This window comes from Lepisosteus platostomus, chromosome 3, assembly GCF_059453375.1.
Source record: "Lepisosteus platostomus isolate fLepPlt1 chromosome 3, fLepPlt1.hap1, whole genome shotgun sequence".
NCBI lineage: Eukaryota > Metazoa > Chordata > Actinopteri > Semionotiformes > Lepisosteidae > Lepisosteus > Lepisosteus platostomus.
Genome location: NC_142613.1, coordinates 48,058,705 through 48,070,820, shown reverse-complemented (window position 1 = coordinate 48,070,820; position 12,116 = coordinate 48,058,705). Strand labels below are relative to the sequence as shown.

At 36.4% G+C, this 12,116-nt stretch overlaps 1 protein-coding gene across 1 annotated transcript; it reads right to left on the bottom strand.

The window, feature by feature from the left end:
* Nucleotides 1-786: 786 nt before the first annotated feature.
* gprc6a (G protein-coupled receptor, class C, group 6, member A) lies at nt 787-8,031 on the bottom strand. The gene is made up of 6 exons (XM_088625835.1): nt 7,773-8,031; nt 6,946-7,240; nt 5,502-6,299; nt 5,062-5,277; nt 4,335-4,458; nt 787-3,594 (listed from the first exon to the last, which is right to left on the bottom strand). Exons 1-6 carry the CDS (start codon nt 7,952-7,954, stop codon nt 2,468-2,470), a joined length of 2,742 nt encoding a protein of 913 aa, XP_088481961.1. The 5' UTR covers nt 7,955-8,031; the 3' UTR covers nt 787-2,467.
* Between the last annotated feature and the right edge of the window lie 4,085 nt (nt 8,032-12,116).

Sequence of the window (12,116 nt, the reverse complement as noted above, 5' to 3'; positions counted from 1 at the left end):
AAAGATAATTTGTTTGCTTGGTAGCAGGGAATTATCAAATGTAGATAAATGGTATATTCCGTATTTAAAGTGTATATTCCGAACTGCAAATGTGTGTTGCATCAAATGATGCAGCTTTTACAAATTCACTCCTCTTTTGAGTTTGCAGTGAAAATGCAAATCCTTTCTTGTTTTTCTCCTGTAACAGGCTTTTGGAAAACTGGAGCCATTAAGTTATTTTGACAGCAGAAATAAATGAAACACATCAAAGATGATTGAAAGGTTCTAATTAATTTTGATAATATAGAAATGCTCTATGCAGACATGAAGATGCTTTCCATTTTGAAAATTGTTATTCCTACTGACTGATTGTTTTTTGCAACTGTCCCTTAAGTCACCTATTGTATGGTTGTAATGTAATTCCCACTTAATGGAACTGAGTATCTGTTACCCAGACAGAGGAGTAAAGGAGTTGTACTGTAGCCATTTGTTTGTAAGCTAATAGTAGGCGATAGAAAAGATGATAGGTGTTTTAAAAGTTACATTATAGGTCAAACAACAGATAAGCAGATAAAAAATTGAAGAATAAGAGAAAAAACTGAAGAAAGATTTTCAAGTGATGTTTGCAATTGTAATCTTCATAATATATTTCACCACTATAATGCTCAGAAAATTCTTACGAATGAAAGAAAATCCAACAGGTGAAATCCTAAGATTTGTAAAAAAAAAAACTGTTCTGAGCAACTGTTCACAAGTTCATGTGATGAAAGGCAGGAAGATCAAGTAATACAAATACTCAAACATGAGTATCTTTAAAAAATATTTATTTAAGTACAATATAAAAATGGTATGAAAACCAACTTTGAATATGTAAGTACTAAACAGATACCAAGCATTTTAAAAATATATAAAGTAAAACATTTGAAATACATGTCAAAAAGTGACTGGAAATACAAATTATTGATCTTATGTAAAAAAGACTTAAAATTAAGAAGAGATGTTTAAAAGGACAGTAATTTAAGTTTAATGGCTGTAAACATAAAATATGTAGATTAAAGTGTACAACAGGAAATCTGTACAAGTTAGCAAGGGTCTGATTTTTCAAATTAAGGAAACCAAAAGACTACTGTACGTAAGAATAAGTATTGACCAATATCTTTTATTGCATGCCAACACAAAATTAATAAGATTGTAAGCAACATACTGGTTATTTTTTGTACCATATCAGGTCGTTAACTGTAATATTGTTTCAGAGAAGCACATATACTGTGTTAATATATATGGTTGTCCAAAAATAATCAGGGCATGATAAATGAAAACTGTGGTTTATTAATGGAACTCCAGGCTAAATTTGGTCTTTTTCCTTATTTTTCAACTTACAGCCATAGCTGAGCATAGCTGTGAAGCCATAAACACAGTGTTTCTAAAGCAACAACTATGCTTTTGTAAGGAGTGGTCGGTAACATTTTATATTATTGTAAATGCAATTGGTGCAGTCCCCCCTGACTTGACAGTTTACTGTGGGTCCAGCTCTTTGTACTTCCTTTCTGATTTGCACAGCAGCAGTGTGACCCATGAAGTCTGCTTCCCAGATTAGTTCTTCTGCTGTACACTCCTATCCAATCCAGTCCCTCTTGTAGCCCCAATCCAGTGTGGGACAATAGTTCTAGAACCTTCTAAAATGCAGATGTGCTTCTTTGACCGTCAGCTCCACTGAGAAATATACAGCATTGTGAATATCAATGTCTTTGTTTTGCACGTGTCCTTTGCTTTCATGGGAGGTTAGACTAAATCATGGGTGTTCAATTCAGTTCTTGGAAGGTATCTGTATATCTGTGTATCTGTAGGTTTTCATTCCATTTTAGCTTTAAAAAACCCAAATAAGAGCAGTTTAACAATGTCAGATGCTGGTCCTTTAAGGACATCTACAATCCTATAGAAACATTTGCCCTTCAGGACCAGGATTAGAAGGTCCTGATCTCAGCCTTACCTTTTAACACTGTAACACCATGATTGGAAAATTAGGTACTCACATCTAAATTAGTGATGCTTACTGCAAATTACAAGTTCTAACACTGTACTCATGGGAGAAGTCCCCTCAAATGCAGTTTCCATGAACTAGGAAACCCTTAATTGTTACTTTAGTAGTTTGGTCATATTCTAATACCCAAGATTATGAATATACAGATATATATATACAGGTATATACCTGTATAGGTATACTCACATTAATACTTTGGCATTAACCACAAGGCTGAGGAAATGTAAAAAAATGTAAAAATGTAAAACTCTTAAAACAGTGTAAATACAGGATGTACACTGGTGATATTTATTTTGGACACAAAAAGTCCAAACAAGCATTCCTGTCATATCTGTATTATCATGTGGAAGCAATTAAAAGCTTAAGTATCAGAAACAGTCATTGCATACTATGCAATTGTTATACTAGCATTTTATCCATTTATTATACCTATTATTTTAAGCTGCTTCATATACTGGCAAATCTCTTTCGATAAAAATAATCATCAGTTTTACGTTCTGCTGCACACTGTTTCTGTGTTATTTTATCAAAGTTTCTAAAAACAGCAAGTGTTTTCTTGTCAAGTACAGAACATGATGGTCTATGTGTGGAAGACGTGGGATCTGTTGTCTTTTCTGCATCTAGGGTTTTTTCTGAATCGGGGCAGGGCAGTGTTACTAAACTTGCACTTTTTTTGGAATACTCAAATATGTTCTGTAAAAAGGCATCTTTGGTGTTGTTCTCCTTTTTAAAAAGAATTACGTAACACTTGGGGAAGAAATGGCAACAAAGAATACCATAATTTGATATCAGTATGACAACCATTTCTACAGCAGGAAGATATTTACCAGTTGTAGTTAAATAAACAGGAATAAAGATAACCCATGATATGAAGTAAATAAGCATCCCAAAAGTGATAAATTTTGCTTCATTATATTTTTCTGGTAACTTTCTTCCCTTGAAAGCACATATAAAACATATTAAGGCAAGCAAAGCTATGTAGCCTAACATAACACCATATGCCACATAAGAGCCTTCTTCGCACTCAACCAAGATTGTGGTAGAAAGTGGCAATTTCCTTTCTTCTGGACTTTTAAACGCTAACCACATTGTACAAATTATAACTTGAATCCCTACACAGCATGGAACGATCACATAAGGCTTATACGTTTTTTTTAAAAAGTTCTTAAATTCCGGATTAAATTGGAATGCCAGGATTATTTTCAGGGACTTCACTAAAATGCAAGAGACACAGCAAGCAAAACTCAGACCGAAAAGGACCTGCCTGACTTTACACCTCGGATTTGATGGTTCCCCAACAAAAAAAAAAGAACTTATGAAGCTGATCATCAGGGACAACAAAATCACATAGCAGATAGGACCGCCTGATGCCTTCACCACGGGAGTTTGTCTGTGTACCATAAAAATGATCCCAATGACCACGACAACCAGCATGCCAAGAGCCGCAATTCCCAGGAGGAATATTGCAAAGCCATCATTCCATGAGAAGTACTCAAGCAATTTCGAAGTGCAGCTTGAACTTCCAGGCAAGGACCATTCCACGGATGTGTCACAGTTGTAACACTGAAGCATATCTAAAATATAATAACAATACAAAATATCAAGAAACAAACTCATGACACATAATGCACATCATTGTGGCAGATCTAATAGTTTCTCCAGAATTCTATACTATACAAAAAACTTCAAGTACTAAAAATACAGCACCATATACTACAATAAATTGACAAGATCTTTTATTTAGTGGTTTTTTACTTTTGCAAAAAGATGTACAAATCATTTATCTTCCAAGACCAGGCTCTTGCTAAAAAATTGATTCTCAATGTTAGTTATTTTTCAAGAAATGTCTCTAAATGATAGATTTCCATTCTGGTATGTGAAGCTTAGTGAAAGGGGGTGGAGTTAGGAAAGCTGGTGGAGGGACATGGATGGACAAGCTCAAGGTACCCTGGAGATGGACCTGCTGGTAGATTAAAAAGGGCCAATTTTCTCCATTCATTGAAGGTTTCATTTCACACCTCCCTTCACCTATTCTGTCTCCACACTTCTTGATTGGCCTCTCTCTCTCTGTCCCCTGCTCCCGCCTCTCGCTCCTCCTCTCTCCAAGCTTTTGTTGTCCCGCTACATTACCTTTGCTTACTGCCTTGTCTTTCTCACACCTGAAGTAGGCTCCATGGCCGAAACGTTGTGTTTTCTTTCTTCTTTTTTTCAGCATAGAATAAACCTATTACTTGTTCCTTTGCAGCCTACGCATGCTGACGCAGCTACCCACCTGACCTACTACAGCCAATGAGGTTGTTCTGTTTATACTTACCTGTGTTGTTAGAATACTGGTTTTCTGTACAATTTATGCATTCATAACAACAAGTGTGCTGCCCTTCAGCTGTTTTCTTAACTTGGCCAGGTGTGCAACTGTTTGAGCACTTTGAAATTACACCCTAGAAAAAAGACACATATATTATCTCATCCTTATTTTATTTGAAAACTATTAATAGTTGGTGGCGGATATCACTAATCAGGTTATTTTACAAGTCAAACTTACAGGATCCTTCTGCTCTTTAAAGACAAACTCAACATTCTTGTCATCATAGGTTTGAACCAACAATGTCTTTTTGATAATTATAATATGCATAAGCAACCTAATTTGAAAACATTGCCATATCTAATCAGGTCTAAAGCAGCATACACTTACTGACAATCAAACCATATCAGTGGTAAATTAAACAGTCATGTCTTTGGCAACCCAAAATGTAAAATTCTGTACATCTTGCAACCACGTGAGATATCACTTTAAGGTGTTAAAAACGTTGTGTTAATAATAATTGAGTATGCTCTAATTAAAAAATAATAAGGTCTTGAGGAAGATAATACAGACGTTTTAACACTAGAATCAACAGAACCTCCTTTTCAGCACAAATTACTAGGGACCTGCTATGAATTTTCACAGATTTTCTAAACAGATCTCTGCAAAGTACAGTGCTTTGGAGATGTGAAACCTGAACAACCTGAGCTGGGTTTAATGAAAATGACAGTTAACCTACCCGTAGATCATCAAGCAGTCTTTTTGTGTCATTGCTGCTGAAAGTGAACGTGTCATTCTCAATAACATACTCAGCCACAGAATTATACATATTGATGACTCCATTAAAGGTTTTCCAAAGGACAACATTGTAGCCACTGTTAATGTCCCCATCAGAATTAAACATGTATGTTTTTCCTTCTTGCTTGAACTCCGTTTTCTTGAGAGCGTCAAGTAACTGAAATATTTTATGTTGAAAGAGTCTGAGTTAAAACAAGATTTATTGTCTGGTGTTATAGTGCAGACAACCAATTATCACAACTGTAATGAGGACAACATACCGAAGTCTCTTTTTCTTATCACTTAAACTAAAACAACATTTTTTTAATGCATTTTAATCTGAAATGCTTTTGAATATTTATTTAAATAATAGAAAAACCAAAAATCAAGAAGAATATTTACCTCCCAGGGCTGAACATGGCTTCCATTTTTGCAGTTCTTTTCTTTACAAAGGTTTACAAGAGCATAGGCAATGGCATTAATTGTCATCTGTATACTGTACACATCATCAGGATATGTGTTGTCAATTAAGGCCTTCACTCCTGTATCATTTAGTGGTGGAAAATCTTTCTCTAAAAGGCTGGTTAGGTTTACAGTGTCGTTCAAGCTTCCATACAGAGCGTATTGTTTTAAAAAGATGTTATTCTTTACTGTCTCAGCATTGGTTTTCAGATTCTTCAGATAGGTATAGAACTCATCCAGACTTCCGTTTTTAAACGTAAATCCAACAACTGTCTCAACGTTGGTCACGTTGTGTTTCTCAAAAGCGTCCTTGGACGTCGACCAGCCATCACTCGCAAACCAGATTTTGTCGAGGGTCTGCTTGTTAAAGAAATGTAAGATTTGTATCATGTGCAGGGGCCTCGCGAAGGAAACGATGACCTTTACTTTGTTATTACTGCGAATAGTTTCCACGGTCTGGTTTATTTTGGTATCGATATTTCTGTCGGAGAGGAGGTCAGGGAGAATTTCTTTGAACGCCACACAGATGCCCAGTTTGGCGGCGTGTGACACAAAGCTGTCCACCGCAGAGCGGCCATAATCTCCATCAGTCGAAATAACCCCGATCCAGTTCCAGCCACTCCTCTCTATCAGCTTCGCCATGGCTTTAGTCTGGTAATTGTCATTGGGTATTGTTCGCATAAATGCAGGGAAACGGGTTTTGTCACTGAGAATCACAGCAGATGATGCATAACTTATCTAAGAAAGAGAATGAAAGTGAGGCATACTTGTATACTTCATTCCCCTGCACTATATTACAGCAATTAAAATATTACAAGAATCCTACTGCTACTTTTTAATTATTTTACAACACTTAATTTTAATTCTTTCTGTACTTTTGCTGCATTCTTAAGCATCAAAGATTTTGAGTAATTATTTAAAAACTACAAGATAAGTCAGGTTGGTGAAAGTCTCGCTTACTGATGGGCAGCAGTCATGTGTCTTAGCATGTTTAGTATTCTTCATTAACTCTCATGTAACCAAACAAATGATTTGATACATTGTTCAGCATTAAGTATTTCAAGAGTGTGGGTGTAATCAAGGCACATCCTTTAAATTCTGAATACTCTGACCTGCTTGACCACCAGCAATGATTTTTCCAAAAGATAAAGAAGACCAAAAAAAAGTAAAATCATCTGGTTGAATTTCTACGAAGTAGACACACGCTCATTAATTGTACTCTTGACAATTAAATATTTCAATTTTTCCGAAAAAAGTAAAGTTCCTTTTCATCCTTAAATATCAACCCAAGAGCATACGTGTGTGTCTAAGAATAAAATACACCAACAAAAATATGCTGACAGAAAGGATGTCCCATCTTAAACTTAGGTGAAAGAAAACTCACTTGTGGAATCATTTCCTGATTTAATAGCCTTGCCACAGCTATTGAGATTTCAGAATGTGAATCTCCCACGACAGCCTTCACTTTAGGGTTGCATTCTGTTGTGCTGCAGTGAGCTCCTGCACAGTTCCCAGGTGTGTTAATGAATGCCATGGTAGCTCTGATTGCAGTGGTGACATCTGAACACGAGTCGTAAATTTCATACCCCAGTTTAAGGCCATCAAGTAATGAAGAATTATTAATCTCCTCTATAGCGTGTATCATAGCAAGCAGTTGGGTAAAGCCTCCAATGTCAAATCTAAAAGCACCAAAGGAAAAAAAAGGAACATTAAGACTCAATATCAAAATTATAGCAAATAATTGGAAAATTTTTAGAGTTATATTTAAAGGCTCTAAAAGTAACAGCTTTAATAATATTTGTAACTCTTTGATACAGGATTTTTTTATTTTTAAAGAGAAATTCATTTCTACACTATTGCTAAATTAAATATACTGTATTGCATAATATTCAATACTGTTAAATCAAAACATTAAACATTAACAAGAAAAAATAAAGGCATCCTTATTTTAAATGACTGTCTCAAAGTTTTCTTTGGGAATAAGAGAGCCAAATGGTCGAGCTACTTACAGTGCATCTGGGTAAAGAGAGGACACTTAAATTTGAGAAAATTAAATTTCAAAGATTTTCTGCATTGGACGTTTTCTCTTGCAAAGAATCTATTTGAGATGTTTGTCCAGATGAATCAATAAGAGAATTTTAATTTCATGAATCCGTCTTTATGATATGATATGATATGATATGAACCTGTTAAAAGAGCCTACATACTTACTTGGTACATGCAGGAGCCTGTGGCTGACTCAAGTTCACTCTATTGACAACCCCTTGATGAACTGGAAACAGACCACCAATGACGATATCCCCTGGGGCTATTGTTCCTATTAAAGTGGGAACAGCAGACCTGGCTTGGCAGAGCCTTGAGATAAACCACAACCATAGGAGCCAAGAACTCATCTCTTGTGCCTCAGCTTGCCTTTACACGCTGCACAGTGCGAAAACCTCTCTCGAAATTCCCTTTACAGGCAACACTCTGCTTCCTGGTTCATTTGCATGTCTTTGGGAGAGGGATGTACACTGCTCCACTGGCGAGCAATAGAAATTTGACTTTACTTTGCTGCCACAATGATTTCTTTCTCCTTGCTTTAATGCCAAACAAATATTTGAGGGATCAGATGACTGGAATTTTTCACAATTGCTTTAAGCTGCAGTACTAAAGCATTTTCACTAAAGCGTTTTCCTATAAATAAGAAGATGCCTTGGCTGTGGTTAGACAGTCCTTTCCCCTAAGAAAAACCTTAAGTGTTTCCATGAATGACTTGAAACAAAACCGGCAGGGTGGAGGCTGGAAGACATCTATTGCAGTCTAGTCTCAAGTGGCCATTATAACACTATAATACTTATTGCTAAATCCCCTTGAAAGTAACTCCAACCACCTTTTACACAAATGGCAGGAGCCTGCAGTAGCCACACTCTGTTACAGCAGTCATTTGTAGAACCATTCGTGTTGCTCTTTTTCACGCTCACCATTCTTCATGTGCGCAGCAGGTTCATTTATTTGTAAAAAAACAATGAAAGGTATGGAGTTAGTTTCATATCCTTCTAACCATTTGTAACCGCTTTATCTAATACTGGGTTGTAGGGGAGCTGGAGTCTCTCCTGGCGAGCAATGGCCACAAGGCAGGCGATGTCCTGGACGGGACGCATGTCCATCGCAAGGCATTACTTTTACATTATACTTTCATTTCTGTCCGAACAGAGTACAGACTTTTTTCCTGGCATTGCCTTTGCCAGGCATGTGTCTTCTTCTAGTCTTAGAAAATAAAATAATAATCAAATGAACACAGATTGAATAAAGTACTTGACAGCTTTTAGCAAAGGTTTGTGGCAATGTTTTTTGACACACATTAACCAGTCACGCTTGAGGCCACGTCAGATATCTAGTCTCGTTTGACAAATAAAGCTTCTGTCTATCGCGCACACTGAGCTTCTATATGTGAAAGTAAAAGGTTATGTATTGTCCCTGGGAAGTTTGTGCTTAAGAAAACAAGAGATGTTATCCATGGCCTGCCAAGAAAACTGTTCCAACAGTTATCTGAGACAGGGTACCCACCGACCATACAATTTCTAATTGTTACACACAACTATTAAAAATGGTGATAAACCCAAAATAATTACAGACCAATAAATTTTACTTCCGTTACATGTAAGGTTATGGTAATGATAATGTGACCTAGATGATCATTAGGTCAAACTTATGGTTTTATAGGTCTATGATTACGTGGTTTATTTTTCTCACAAATCTTAAGGATTATCACTACAATAACAATTCTGCAGTCTCTGCATACTAACCCTGTCTTGAGTGACTGTTGGAAGTGCTGTGTCAATAGATTCTGAATAACATACTGTATCTTGTTTCCTTGAGTACAATTGGTATGATGCCATCAGGGAAATTATTCATCTTGAATGCTTCTAATACCTGAAACACCCCTACCTCTTCTATGATCATACAGTGGATAATATTATGGAAATGTATGGAATACAGAACTTTGTCATTCTACTGCCTAGGACCTATTGTTGAATTAGTGTATATCTGAGAATGCCTGAAATGCTCATTCAGTACTGTACATCAGCCATTCCATTTGTCTCTAGAAGCTTCTTGTTTTTGTCATGATATATTTGACTTAATCCTTGATGGTTATTGCTGTTGTACAGTAGTACTAACAGAAGTTTCTATTATTTATTCTAGCCACCATTGCAATATTCCTTTCAATTTCTCTCTTATTCATTCTAATTTCCTTTTGACCTCTGCTTACCTCTCTTTTTATTTACCTGGATCCTGTTATTTTTATTTTTATAAAGTGCTGTCTTTCCCCTAAAATGTTTTCCTAATTGATTTGTTGAACTATTTGGGGTACTTTTTTCTGCTTTCAATTTATTTTGACTTTTGTTATAAAATTGTTCAGTGCTCAAGAAATTATTTAAAGTGTTTTCATCAATTTTCCACTGATTTCATCTTTCCAATCCAATGTTACTTCTCTTAAAATGTGTCTCATTCTTTCAGTCTGCTTTCCAGAAAATGCAAGCTGATGCTTAACCTGTTCAGTTTCATATACTTCAAAGCACATCTTATTATAATAACAAATCCCAACTGTTTCTGTCTCCTCCGCTTGCTTCACTTTGTCTTGATTGTTTGAAAAGACAAGATCGACGCAAACATTTCCTTTTGTAGGTGCTCAAGGTAAGAAAGCAATTTTTAAACCTTCCGATTTTTAAACGGTTCCGTTGCCGATAGTCATATAGGTCTTTTCCCCTTTATGTTGGGGAAATTGAAGTCTCTCTGGCATCTATCTGCTAATGTTACTGTACATGCCTCTCCATTGTTTTTGGTTAGCCAGGTTTCTGTGATTCCAGAAACATCATAATTGCCTATTAATGTTGTACAGTATATTCTATCTAATCAAATTTATTTCTGATACTCCTAGCTTGTTATATAAACCTCTAGACTGCTATCATGACTTTGTGCATCTTTTCTGTCACTCAGCATTCGTTCTTCCCAGAGACAGAGCTTTCCTTCCAATTCCGCTTCTATGACTTTCATCCTTGTTCATTCCTGTTCATCCCCACGCTTGCCCCTAGATCACACAGTCCCCATCCATTGGTGTATTGCTCTGCACCATCTTCTTGTGCTCTTTTCTAGCATGGCTGGACCTGGTGGTCCAACTTCCATTTACTTCCTCCAAGACACCCTCTCTGTCCACTTGACCTCTAGTTATCCAGGCTCTGTGCCAAACAAGAGGTTCCCTGTAGCTTTCATAATATCTGCTCTTCTTTTCTGGGTTCCTTCTGATGATGTCACCCTTCCTTTTGTAGCTCTGGCACAACACACCCCTAGGGCAGCGTCATGTTCCTTCCAATCTCTTCTTGACCCACTCTCTCTCCTTGTCTCCCTGCTTTCTGCCCTGTTTCATCCATGGGTGTGCCACCTCTCTCATCTTCAGCCCCATTTTATCAGATGTGTTTTCAACTTCCCCTCCCCAATCCTGCCTTTATCCAAAAAACACACATTCTGAACTATCAGTGGAAAATATTAAGGGCAAAATCAATATCTGAAAGTGGTAAGAGCAAAATGACATTTGTCAATACAATGATTTAATTTTATAATAGTAATATCAATAGTATCGATGTTAAAATATGGGCAAGTGACATCAGTGCATTATGTGCTAAAGTAAAAGGGTTATGTGTAATTATATGGACTGAGTGTAATTGTGTGTGTGTGTGTGTGTGTGTGTGGGGGGGGTAAATTTTCAGGCTTCTTGTGTAGTCATGTGGATTCCTGTAGGAGTGACGTGAAATAAATATGTAAAGGTTGATGTCTGTTACATAATGTTACCTTGTACTGTTTGCATGTTTTATAGGTTTCTGTGTGTGTAAAACATGCAATAGCTGCTTTTATGTAAGACAGGTTTCTGAGAAATCAGACAATGAAGTATTATTATATTGTACAAAATAGTAGCATTGTCAATCACAGAGGTCATACCCCGAGGTAGTTAAAAACTCTTAAGTTTCAACATTTCTAGTTGTAATGCTATGAGATTCATGTGACTACATCACTGCCTTCCATCAGCTCATGCTAAAACCCTGAGCCAAGCTGTCTCAGATTGTTCAGCTTTCTCTAGCTATGACTTTAACCTAAACAAGTGCCTTGTGATATTCCTTAATAAACATTATTTTTAAAGAACGTGTATGTTTTCGTTATCCTAGAATACAGAGTGAAGAAAAATGAGTGAAACATAAATTAAATGAGACGCAGAAGCTATAACAAAAAACTGCATAAAACACAATGTATTTCCAAAAATACATTTTGATTCTGATAGGATTTTGACCATGTAGTTTCAGTTGCTAACATCATTTCTGATGCTAGAAAATGCATACTCCTGGAGATGTAACTTTTCCTTGAAAGGATATGCTTCTTCACTAATAGAGTCTGAAGGAAGGGACAGTATTGTCGGTTTTAACAATCAGGTTTCAGACTATAACAAATCTGCATCTCATTGTCTCTCCCTTTACACTATATGCAATATCACAATGATTCCTAGGACACTGATACTCTACTACT